General features: G+C 50.6%; 1 protein-coding gene across 2 annotated transcripts in view; it reads left to right on the top strand.

Moving 5' to 3' along the window:
* Positions 1–12137, top strand: part of ZFHX3 (zinc finger homeobox 3) — a 125330-nt gene that overhangs the window by 108005 nt on the left and 5188 nt on the right. For both annotated transcript variants that reach the window (XM_084215096.1, XM_084215097.1), the window contains exons 8-9: positions 4029–4134; positions 4619–10051. In XM_084215096.1, the coding sequence (XP_084071222.1) occupies positions 4029–4134; positions 4619–10051 (5539 nt within the window). The remainder of the gene's footprint in view (positions 1–4028; positions 4135–4618; positions 10052–12137) is intronic.

Here is a 12137-nt window from a genome sequence, read left to right as displayed (position 1 = left end):
CTGGTTTCATAGACATGGGGACAGTGATGTATCTCCTCAGACCTCTTCTAGAGGTTTTCTTTTCAGAGCCACATGATTTCAGCATTTTGGGGTATATTCAGGGGAACCATCCCCTCGTTACGTGTCCATGGACAGTCAGCACAGGCAGGTGCCGTGTGAGAGGCTCTCACCAGCCAGGAGTAATTGTTTGGACATGTCAGCAATATGAGGGTGTTATGTTGGTGGGTGTTGGGCTCTGAGCCTCCAGCCCTGCACACAAGCAGCTCTGCAGCTGGTTGTTAAAAATCCAGTAGATGCAGTGGTGGCCAGAGCCGTGCGTGTCACCGCTGGAGGTTGGTTGTCACCAGTGAGGAGTGGGCCCACTGGTTGTTCTGCAGAGGGGTGACAGGTTTGTAGGTGTCAGGGCGTGTGCATGCTGGTGGGGCAGGGAGGCAGGAGACCTGACCCATCGGCGCTCAGGTGCTCTGTAACAGTCGTTGCCAGGGCACTGTGTCCATAGAAATGGCCACTGATGTGGGGTGCACCTGCCTCTCCATGGATCTCCTCATCATAAAGACATTTTATCTGCTGAAGGGGTCTGAATTTCACCCAAAAGGTGGGGTTCTTGGAAGCAGAGAGTCTTGTCCAGCAACTTTGCGTCCTTTAAGGGCCTTCTGTGTGGTAACAGGAGGAGAACTTAGAGGGACCTTAGCCATCAAAGCTGCAGGGGATGGTGCTCAGGCTGGGCACAGGGGTGGATCTGGGGTGACTGAGACAGAGCTATCATGCTGCAGTGAGCTTTGCTGGTGACTTGTGGGCCAGGAGATGGTAGCTGCAGCCACACAGGGGTAGGGTTTGGTGTTGGACAGAAAAGAACAGGCATGAACAGGAGAAGGGAAGGGAGGAGACAAACCACATCTGTTGAACTCACAGCTGAAGGTTGTGTTTTAGTAATGGTTCACACTGACTGACGTGTTGCTGTTGTGAAACAGTGTTGGAGCCATTGAAATGGGTAGACAGGAGCTGAGGAGGGGGAGGGGGTGCCAAGCTGAGGAGGGATGCCAGGATGACACACCAGGTACCTGCAGGTGAGAGGGAGGAGGAGAGCGTTTGACAGCCGCACGCGCTGACACGGGCTGTGCTGCAGATGAACGCACTCCTTGCCATCACGGAACAGTTGCTGCCATGAGATACATCTGCAGTACAAGATGCTGTGTCGCTGAGCACTGCTCCTGTCACACCTGCCATGAGCCGTGGGCCACTGCACCTTCCTGCCCCCACTCTGGGTTTATACGAAAAGCAGCCTCAGCAAGTGAGGCAAATTCTGCAGGTCCAAAGAAATGAGATGTCCTCGGATGTTTTTGCAGTGTGAAAGGACTAACCCTTCAAAAAAGGCAGTCTGGAATTCCGTGTCAGTGCAGAGTGATTTGGGATGTGCAGCTCATTTGCACTCGTGTCTTTGCCACCTGCTCGGGGCTGGTCCATGGGGATGAAAGGACGGAGGCTCCTGCCCTGGATCGATGGTAGGAAAGGGACCGGAGTCGCCTGCATAGAGCCAGAGGACTAGAGTGAGTCCAGTTGCTGAGCAGTGCCATCTTTCCGGTGGTTTGATCCCCAAGGCCAGCCCACGGCTGCACTGCCGCAGTTCCCACATCCATACCCAGAATTTCTAGTTCCCTGCAATTTTTTCAAGCTTTTTTTTCCATTTGCCTTTGGGAATTTTGTGCCTGTAGCAATTAATGTACCACAGCCTTTTTTTTTTTACTCTCGCTCTCTTTTTTTTTTTTTTTTTTTTTTCCTACCCTGTGGTGGAGGGAGGATGGAAGGAAGGGAAGGAATGGTGGCTGTGGAGATGCAGGTAGATAAAGGTAATTACTTAAACACATATAGGGCAGGACTTACAGGTTTGGAGCCCCAGATTAAGATGCAGAGGAGCATGTGAGGTTGATGATTATATTTCGGGGAGAGTTAATTGACGGAAGGTGAAGGCAGACAAAGAACCGCTGCTTACTGCCTTCTTGAATCCCAATCAGGAATTATGATTAAAGACGCGGCGAGACAACAGAGGCCTGATGAATTGGTGTCTTTTTTTTTTCTTTTTTGCCGTCATTCACACTTGATTGACTTCAACCTTTCAAGTGCAAAAGTCTCTCTTTTCCATTATTATTCATAGCCATCTGAGTTTTTCTAATTAAAGTGTATGAAAACAATTACTGATCCGTCGTACTGAGCGTGGTGGTGGGGACGGCTGCCGTACTGTAACGCCTATGAAAAGCCACAGCTCTATAATGATGTGCAGCTGAGGTGTTAGATAATTTTATTCTTTTTCTACTCTGTTGGGGTTTTTTTTAATTTCTCATGATTTATTTTTCATAATTCCTAAAGATCCTAGGAAAGCAGGCTCTTCCTGCTGCTAGAGCTGAGAGGGATGGTTTCTTCTTGCCTCCCTTCTCGGCGTCCATGCTCATCCCCCTCCTCCAAGCCCAGCTACTGGAAATTACTCTGTGACCTTTAACGTCTACCAGCCAACCACCCACAGCCATCAGATGCTTCTGTTTAGAGTAGAAGGTGGAATGAATGAGTTTGGTGCATTCATCTCCCCTCCTGGGATATGTCAGCGGCCTTCTCTGCTGTTCCATGGAACCTGGCACTCACTGCCATGCAGTGGCTGGCCCAGGAAAGGGAGGGAGCTCTGTGTCCCTCGCAGCTCAGGTCATGGCTCTGCAGCCACTTCTGTGCCACCATTTCATCCTGAGATTTTCCATGAGCTCCAGCTTTGCCACAGGTGTGCTCTTCTGTCCTGCAGCTCACTCAGAGCCTTGTGGTCCTTGGCTGGGCAGGAAGCCAGGTACATGGCATGCAGCAGCCACACACATTCTCTCTCTCCTGAAATCCAGCATTCAGATGTCCTCTCCATATCCAGCAGAAGGATGGAGAGGCTTGCTTTGCCTTACCCCTGCATGGGAGTGTTTAGTTGTGCCTCACCTTCCCAGCAGTGGGAGGCTGGGAGCAGGAGCCCCTGGTGGAAGGGGAGCGCTCCCTGGGTGGCAGCCAAGGCTGTAGAGGAGTCTTCGCTTGCCACAGGCACTGACCAGCACCGGAAGCCCTGTGCTGGAAAACACAGGGATGGTGACATTGAGGCAGGTCTCTATGTCCCTGTGCTGTGAGACAACGTTCCAGCAGTGTGAGACATTGTCTCCAGACATTCAAAAGGACGTTCATTGTCCCACATCTGATGCCAGCCACATGCAGGCTGCTGGCGAGATGGTTTGTGGCCAGGTATATTCAAAGAAACAGTTTTTCAGAACAGGATGAGTGTGCACATTCGGCTTTTCCAAAGAGCCTTTCCAGCTGAGCCATGCAGATTCTCCAGCTCTGTAGAAGCAGTGGTGTCCCAGCACTGCACTGGCTTTCATGGTGCAGGATCTAGCACCAAATACTTGAAGAGGAGCAAAGGGAATGCATCAGTCAGAGCAAGGAAAGGGTTACCAAAAGCTTTTTATTTCACAATTTGCTTTCTCTTTAGTCCTTTCTTATTCATCCTTTCCTTTGTCACCTCTCTCCTTATTTGTACTTTTCTTTCTCATGCCCCTCCTTTCTCTGCATCGATACACTTTGAAAACAGTGCTGCAATGCTCCCTGGTTCAAGATTACAGTGTACTTTACTAGGTATGATTTAATTAGGGGCCTTATTATGTTTTCAGCAGCTTAAGGTGGGCCTTTCAACTTATCTACCTAATTGGTTGCACAAGAAGTTTCACAGCCCATGACAAAACATTGTCAGTGATCAAAGTCTGAATTCCACATAAAGGAAAAATATTAATAATAAGATTATTCTTCAAGTGTGCACTGCTAATTATGTCCAGAATGTAACTGTAGAAACACTTTTGACTGATTTGAGCTTTGTCTAATAAATACGAAGTCTTCAGTGAGCTGGGAAAAATGACGCCGCTGACTTCACAATACTGATGTCTAGTCTTGAGACTGGAGATGTTTAAAATATTTTCTTGTGTTTTTCCTCTCCCTATGTCCTTTCCCCCTATCTCTAGGTGACAACCCCTGAGGTGATGATGCCCAGCAGCATGTTCCTTCCAGCAGCTGCTCCAGAGAAGGATGGGAACTCGGGCACAGAAGAGCGGGAGGGGAAACAGTCTGGTGAGTGCAGATCAATGAGATTGACTGTCCCACCACACCCCCAGCTCCATCACCTGCTCAGGGACCAGTTCATTCCTGTTAATCCTCTCTTTGATAGGACCTAGACTCAAATACTATGTTCAGTTTGATGAGCCTTCTTTTTCAAAAATAGGCAGGACATCAAAAAGGAGCAGTGAAGACAGAGATGGCTGAATGGCTTTTGCTTGAAAGGGAGAATTGAAGGTGATAAATGCACTAAGGGATGTGTGCGTGAATAATTTCCAGATATACAAAGTGAGCAAGGAAGTAAATTGTGTAGGTTTATGCAATGGGCCATGATGAGGTTAATGGGCTGGTATTGAAACAAATGAATGAAGATAGAGGAGAAATGTTAGAAATAGTTGTCGTGTTGGAGATCACAGAGTGTTCAAGACTGAAAAGGGGTGTTGATCTACCATGGTGTGCTGGTGTAATTTTTGGGTTTGCTCTAATTCTGTTTTCACAGAGATCTCTGAGGATGTGGGGAAGACCCTTTTGTCATCGGACAGTGCAGAGCACAGTGGAGACCCCAAGCCCACTCCAGCGGATCCGAGCGCTGCCCGGGAGGACTCTGGCTTCCTGTGCTGGAAGAAGGGCTGCAGCCAGGTGTTCAAGAGCTCAGCAGCCCTGCAGACACACTTCAACGATGTCCACGCCAAGCGGCCTCAGCTGCCGGTCTCTGACCGCCACGTCTACAAGTACCGCTGCAACCAGTGCAGCCTGGCCTTCAAAACCATTGAGAAGCTGCAGCTCCACTCCCAGTACCACGTCATCCGGGCAGCCACCATGTGCTGCCTCTGCCAGCGCAGCTTCCGAACCTTCCAGGCCCTGAAGAAGCACCTGGAGACTAGCCACCTGGAGCTGAGTGAGGCTGACATTCAGCAGCTGTACGGTGGTCTCTTGGTCAATGGGGACCTCCTTGCTATGGGTGACCCCTCACTTGCTGAGGACCACACAATAATAGTCGAGGAAGATAAGGAAGAAGAGAGCGACCTGGAAGATAAGCAGAGCCCAACAGGCAGCGATTCGGGGTCGGTGCAAGAGGACTCTGGCTCAGAACCAAAAAGGGCCTTACCCTTCAGGAAGGGCCCTAACTTCACTATGGAGAAATTTCTAGATCCATCTCGCCCATACAAGTGCACAGTCTGCAAGGAGTCCTTCACACAGAAGAACATTCTCCTGGTACATTACAATTCTGTTTCTCATCTGCATAAACTGAAACGAGCCCTCCAAGAGTCTGCTACTGGGCAGCCTGAGCCTACCAGCAGCCCAGACAACAAACCTTTCAAGTGTAACACCTGCAACGTGGCCTACAGCCAGAGCTCGACTCTGGAGATCCACATGAGGTCTGTCCTGCACCAGACCAAGGCTCGCGCGGCCAAGCTGGAGGCAGCCAGCGGCAGCAGCAACGGAGCTGGCAACAGCAGCAGCAGCAGCAGCCTCTCCCTGGGCTCGTCCACGCCGAGCCCTGTGAGTGCCAGCAACAGCAATGCTTTTGCAACCACCAGCACGAGCACTTCAGGCACCGCTCCCATTCCCAGCCTACTCAACCAGGTCTCCAGTGACAGTGTGGGAATTCCTCCCTTGGGTAACACTGTAAGCACTAACATCTCCTCCCCTGCAGAGCCCAAAGAGGTGAACCGCAAGAAGCTGGCAGACATGATTGCATCCAGGCAGCAGCAGCAGCAGCAGCAGCAGCAGCAGCAGCAACAAGCTCAAACCTTGGCACAGGCACAGGTCCAGGCCCACCTGCAGCAGGAGCTGCAGCAGCAAGCTGCTCTTCTGCAGTCCCAGCTCTTCAACCCAGCACTTTTGCCGCACTTTCCAATGACCACTGAGACCCTTCTGCAGCTGCAGCAGCAGCAGCATCTTCTGTTTCCATTCTACATCCCCAGTGCTGAGTTCCAGCTCAATCCAGAAGTCAACTTGCCTGTCACCAGTGGTGCACTGACATTGACTGGGACGGGTCCAAATTTGCTGGAGGACCTGAAGGCACAAGTTCAGCTCCCTCAGCAGAGCCATCCACAGCTCTTGCAGCAGCAGCAAGGTCAGCTGTCCTTGTCACAACCCCACTCCGTCCTATTACAGCAGAGCCAGCACCCAGAGAAGAAGAATAAATCTATAGTGAAGGAGAAAGATAAAGAAACCCCACGGGAAAGGGAAAGCACAGAGAGGGGAGACAATAATGTTACACTGAAGGAGTCTCTTCCTGATAACTTAAAGGCCAAAGAGAAGAAGGACTTTGTGCCAGGCAGCAGTTCAGAGCCCTCCATACTGCCTCCACGGATTGCTTCTGACGCAAGGGGCAATGCCACCAAAGCTTTGCTGGAAAACTTTGGCTTTGAGCTCGTCATTCAGTACAACGAGAACAAGCAAAAGGGGCAGAAGAAAAATGGGAAGACAGAGCAAGGTGAGAACTTGGAAAAGCTGGAGTGCGATACATGCGGCAAGTTCTTCTCAAACATCCTCATCCTGAAGAGCCACCAAGAGCACGTTCACCAACATTACTTTCCCTTTAAGCAGTTAGAGAGGTTTGCCAAACAATACAGAGAACACTATGACAAGCTGTACCCGCTGCGGCCGCAGACCCCGGAGCCGCCGCCACCGCCGCCGCCCCCTCCGCTGCCCCCCGCCCCTCCCCAGCCCGCTGCTGCTCCTGCCATCCCCACGTCAGCCCCACCCATCACCTCTCCCACCATCGCTCCAGCCCAGCCCTCGGTGCCGCTCACCCAGCTCTCCATGCCTATGGAGCTCCCCATCTTCTCACCACTCATGATGCAAACCATGCCCCTGCAGACGCTGCCAGCACAGCTGCCGCCTCAGCTGGGCCCCGTAGACCCCCTGCCCGCCGACCTGGCCCAGTTGTACCAGCATCAGCTCAACCCCAGCCTTCTCCAGCAGCAGCAGAACAAGAGGCCGCGCACACGGATCACCGATGACCAGCTCAGAGTCCTCCGGCAGTATTTTGACATTAACAATTCCCCAAGTGAGGAACAGATCAAAGAGATGGCAGACAAATCTGGATTGCCCCAGAAAGTGATCAAGCACTGGTTCAGAAACACCCTGTTCAAGGAGCGCCAACGCAACAAGGACTCCCCGTACAACTTCAGCAACCCTCCCATTACCAGTCTGGAAGAGCTGAAGATAGACTCACGGCCTCCTTCTCCAGAGCCCCAAAAGCAGGAGTACTGGGGAAGCAAGCGGTCCTCTCGGACACGTTTTACTGACTACCAGCTCAGAGTCCTGCAAGACTTCTTTGATGCCAATGCTTATCCAAAGGATGATGAATTTGAGCAGCTTTCTAACTTGCTGAACCTCCCAACACGTGTTATAGTGGTGTGGTTTCAGAATGCCCGTCAGAAAGCTAGGAAAAACTATGAGAATCAGGGAGAAGGCAAAGATGGGGAACGACGGGAGCTCACAAATGACAGGTACATTAGAACAAGCAACTTGAACTACCAGTGCAAAAAGTGCAGTCTGGTCTTTCAGCGCATTTTTGATCTCATTAAACACCAGAAAAAGCTTTGTTACAAAGATGAGGATGAGGATGGACAGGATGATAGCCAGAATGAAGACTCTATGGATGCAATAGAGCTCTTGACTCCAACCAGTTCCTCCTGCAGCACCCCGATGCCCTCACAAGCTTACAGCACACCTACATCTTCAGCCAACGCGACCTCCTCAGCTCTTCTGCAGCTCACGGCAGAGGCAGACGATTCCTCCACCTTTAGTTCTAAAGCAGAAGCTACAGATGAGAAACCAAAGCAGTCTGAACCTCCAAGTACACAGCAAAACCAAACCCAAGAGAAGCAAGTGCAACCAAAGCAAGAGCCTCAGCAGCAACAGGACCAAGGAGAACAAAAGACAAGTTCAGCACACCAAAAGATTTCACAGTTATCTTCCCCCTCTTCGCTGCAACAGCCACCTCCTCCTCAGCCCCCTCAGTGCTCCTTGTCACAGTCGAGTCCAAGTCCATCTCAGCTCTCACACCTCTCCCTCAAACCCATTCACACATCCACCCCTCAGCAGCTGGCAAACCTACCTCCTCAGCTAATCCCATACCAGTGTGACCAGTGTAAACTGGCATTTCCTTCCTTTGAGCATTGGCAAGAGCATCAGCAGCTCCATTTCCTGAGTGCACAGAACCAGTTTATCCACCCCCCTTTCCTGGACAGAACACTGGATATGCCATTCATGCTTTTTGATCCCAGTAATCCACTACTGGCAAGCCAGCTGCTGTCTGGAACGTTACCACAGATTCCAGCAAGCTCAGCCACCTCACCATCGACTCCAACATCCACCATGAACACTCTGAAGAGAAAGCTGGAGGAAAAGGCCAGTGCAAGCCCTGGAGAGAATGACAGTGGGACTGGGGGAGAAGAACCCCAAAGGGATAAGCGTCTAAGGACAACCATTACCCCTGAGCAGCTGGAAATCCTGTACCAGAAGTACTTGCTCGACTCCAACCCCACACGGAAGATGCTGGATCACATCGCACACGAAGTGGGCTTGAAGAAGCGCGTGGTACAGGTTTGGTTCCAGAACACCCGTGCGCGAGAGAGGAAGGGGCAGTTCAGAGCTGTGGGGCCTGCCCAAGCCCACAGACGGTGTCCCTTCTGCCGAGCTCTCTTTAAGGCAAAGACAGCTCTGGAAGCTCACATCCGCTCCCGTCACTGGCACGAGGCCAAACGAGCTGGGTACAACCTGACGCTGTCTGCTATGCTCCTAGACTGCGACGGGGGGCTCCAGATGAAAGGAGACATCTTTGATGGAGCCAGCTTCTCCCACATGCCACCAGCCAGCAGTGACGGACAGAGCGTTCCCCTCTCCCCGGTGAACAAGAGTATGGAACTGTCACCTAGAACCCTGCTGAGTCCATCTTCCATCAAGGTGGAAGGGGTTGAAGACTTTGAGAGTCCCTCCATGTCCTCAGTCAATCTGAACTTTGACCAGACAAAGCTGGACAACGATGACTGCTCTTCTGTCAACACTGCAATCACAGACACTACCACAGGAGACGAAGGGAACGCAGACAACGACAGTGCAACAGGGATTGCAACCGAAACCAAATCCACATCAGGACCCAGCGAAGGTCTGACTAAAGCAGCCATGATAGCAATTTCCGAATATGAAGATCGTCTGTCTTCTGGCCTGGTCAGCCCAGCTCCCAGCTTCTACAGCAAAGAGTATGACAATGAAGGTACCGTGGACTACAGTGAAACCTCCAGCCTTGCAGACCCCTGCTCACCCAGCCCTGGTGCAAGTGGTTCAGCCAGCAAGTCTGGCGAAAGCGGGGACCGGCCCGGGCAGAAACGCTTTCGCACTCAGATGACTAATCTCCAGCTCAAGGTTCTTAAGTCATGCTTTAATGACTACAGGACACCGACCATGCTGGAGTGTGAGGTCCTGGGCAATGACATTGGACTGCCAAAGAGAGTTGTTCAGGTCTGGTTCCAGAATGCGAGGGCGAAAGAGAAGAAGTCAAAACTCAGCATGGCCAAGCATTTTGGTATTAACCAAACAAGTTACGAGGGACCCAAAACAGAGTGCACTTTGTGTGGCATCAAGTACAGCGCTCGGCTGTCTGTACGTGACCATATCTTCTCTCAACAGCATATCTCCAAAGTTAAAGAAACCATTGGAAGTCAGTTGGATAAGGAAAAGGAGTATTTTGACCCAGCTACTGTACGTCAGTTGATGGCTCAGCAGGAGCTGGACCGAATCAAAAAAGCCAACGAGGTTCTTGGTCTGGCAGCTCAACAGCAAGGCATGTTTGACAACACGCCCCTGCAAGCTCTGAACCTTCCTGCTGCGTACCCTGCGCTACAGGGCATCCCTCCAGTCCTGCTCCCAGGCCTCAACAGCCCATCCTTACCTGGCTTCACTCCATCCAACACAGGTGGGTACGGGTGCTACCCTGCTTAGGCACACCTTCACTTGGCACATACCTAGCACAAGGAGTTTTTCCCTCAGAGAATGACTGATAACAGGATTCCTGTCCTTCTAGTTCAGCACGTTGACTTCACAGCAAAAAAGCAAGTAGGTATTTTATCTAATTCCTGAACTCAAGGAAGTTTTGTAGCAAAGTCTGAACTAGAACAACATCTAGACATGCTGCATATCCCTGTGTAGAAATCCCGAAGTTCCTTCAAGGAAGTGGAATATAGAAGATTTATCCAGTGTAACAGAAGGACTGATGTGCTGTTCATTACTCCTTTTGACATTCAGTTTATGTGGTGCCATCCCAAGCATTCAAAAATCCAAACTGTTTTTAGGGAAACGTGTGGTGTGTGTGGCAGCACTGGTGACAGATGCCTTGAGCATCTTTATGTGTCCCTGAGGTGAACTCTGGGATAAATTCCAATGCAGCTTTCACAATGCAATCAGTTTTGAGTAATGGCTGGGTATGACCTGAAAGCATGTCCTCAACAAAAGATGGTGTAGTTGTGGGACAAATCCAGTTTGTATATTAATAAGATTTTTCTTAATAATGCTACATAAAAATGAAATTTGTCATAATTCTTTGGGTGGCCTAATCTCAGATACTGGACTTCATCTTTTGAGAATGCCCCTTTCCTTTGTACCTCGTGGATAGGTGGAAAGTCTAAGTCATGTAGCAAACACTGGCAGTGGAAAGTGCAGCTCAATGACCAGCAGCGACCTAAAAAATGTGATCCAAAGGCCTTGTTTCATTATGTGTCTGAAGGGCTTCTGCACATGCGAGGGGTTGTCCGTGTCACCCTTCTCACCACAGATCTTGTTTCAGAGCACTTGGCCAGTAGCATCTCTTTGGCAAATCATATCATCACCCTGTTGCAGGTTGCTCTGCTGCACTGTTTGCTTAGTGCCCCAAGTTTATAACAAAAACTAAAATTACTTTTTTGCACTTCAGTCCATATTGTTGCTTTTATTTTTCTCCAAAGCCTAGGATGTGTCCTGGAGAGACAGGACTGCATCTGATGAATCTTAAATGCTGTCAGTGACTGCCTAGACAGGACCGAACTGTTTAGAAAGTCAAACAGTCTGTTTGTGGCCTTTAGATAAAGCTCCAAAGGTCAGGCCACGGCAGCTCCGGGCCTGTCAGAGCAGATAAGGCCATGCATCCAGGAACATTGTGAATTACCTCCTGCTCCTTCACTTGAACCTCTCAGGGATGTTCAGTTGGGAAACATCCATTTCAGTGGTGTCCACGTATAGCATGCCCTTATCTGAGATCTCCAGGGCCACTGCGTGGAGCCTCGTTCCATACCTGTCCTGTTTTCACAAATCATTCTTGTCCCAGCACCCATCAGGAGCAGACACAGGTTTCAGAAGGATTTGGGTCAGCCATGGCTGAACCCTCCCAGCTGCAGCCACCCTCCTTGCAGCCCTCCTGCTGCTCCTTGGCAGTACAACCTAAAATAAAAATCACCATGCCTCCCTGGCTGGTCCCAGGCACCGCGGCTGCTCCTGCCCAGGCTGGTCTCTCTCTGAGCAGCCCCTGCTGCAGTGCTGGGACTCGGGTTTGTTACAGACTGGTCGGGTTTTGCCCGTCGGTTTTACAGCAGGTTCCTGCTCAGGAGCTGGGGAATGTACAGGGCTGTGCCAGCAGGATATTGGAGCTTTATTTTGGGAGGTTTTTTCCCCACATGGCATCATGGGAGTTGCCAAGCAAAATGTTCCTCTTCAGGAGCTTCTTTGCCAGCTGCAGCAGCCATGACTAATGGAGGTGACTCCAGGAGCCTCTCCAGTCCTCTCACTCCCAGCCACTGTAAGAGCAGAAATTGGCACCAGGGAAAGTGTTGTTAGAGGCTATTCCTCCTGTCGGGAAGAAGGACAAGCTTCACATTCCACCATTAATCTAGCTCCTAATGATGGGGAAGCATCACTACTCTTTTTGGTTTCCACCCAAAACACGATGCTTATGCCCAGGGTGGATGTCTGAACACCACATAAACTCTGGAATTGCTCAGAAGCTGAGCATCCAAGGCCCCTGGCATTAGAGG

Source organism: Fringilla coelebs (genome assembly GCF_963513975.1).
Source record: "Fringilla coelebs genome assembly, chromosome: 14".
NCBI classification, from domain to species: domain Eukaryota; kingdom Metazoa; phylum Chordata; class Aves; order Passeriformes; family Fringillidae; genus Fringilla; species Fringilla coelebs.
The sequence above is the reverse complement of the archived record's forward strand: the minus strand, read 5'-3'. Positions and strand labels throughout refer to the sequence as shown.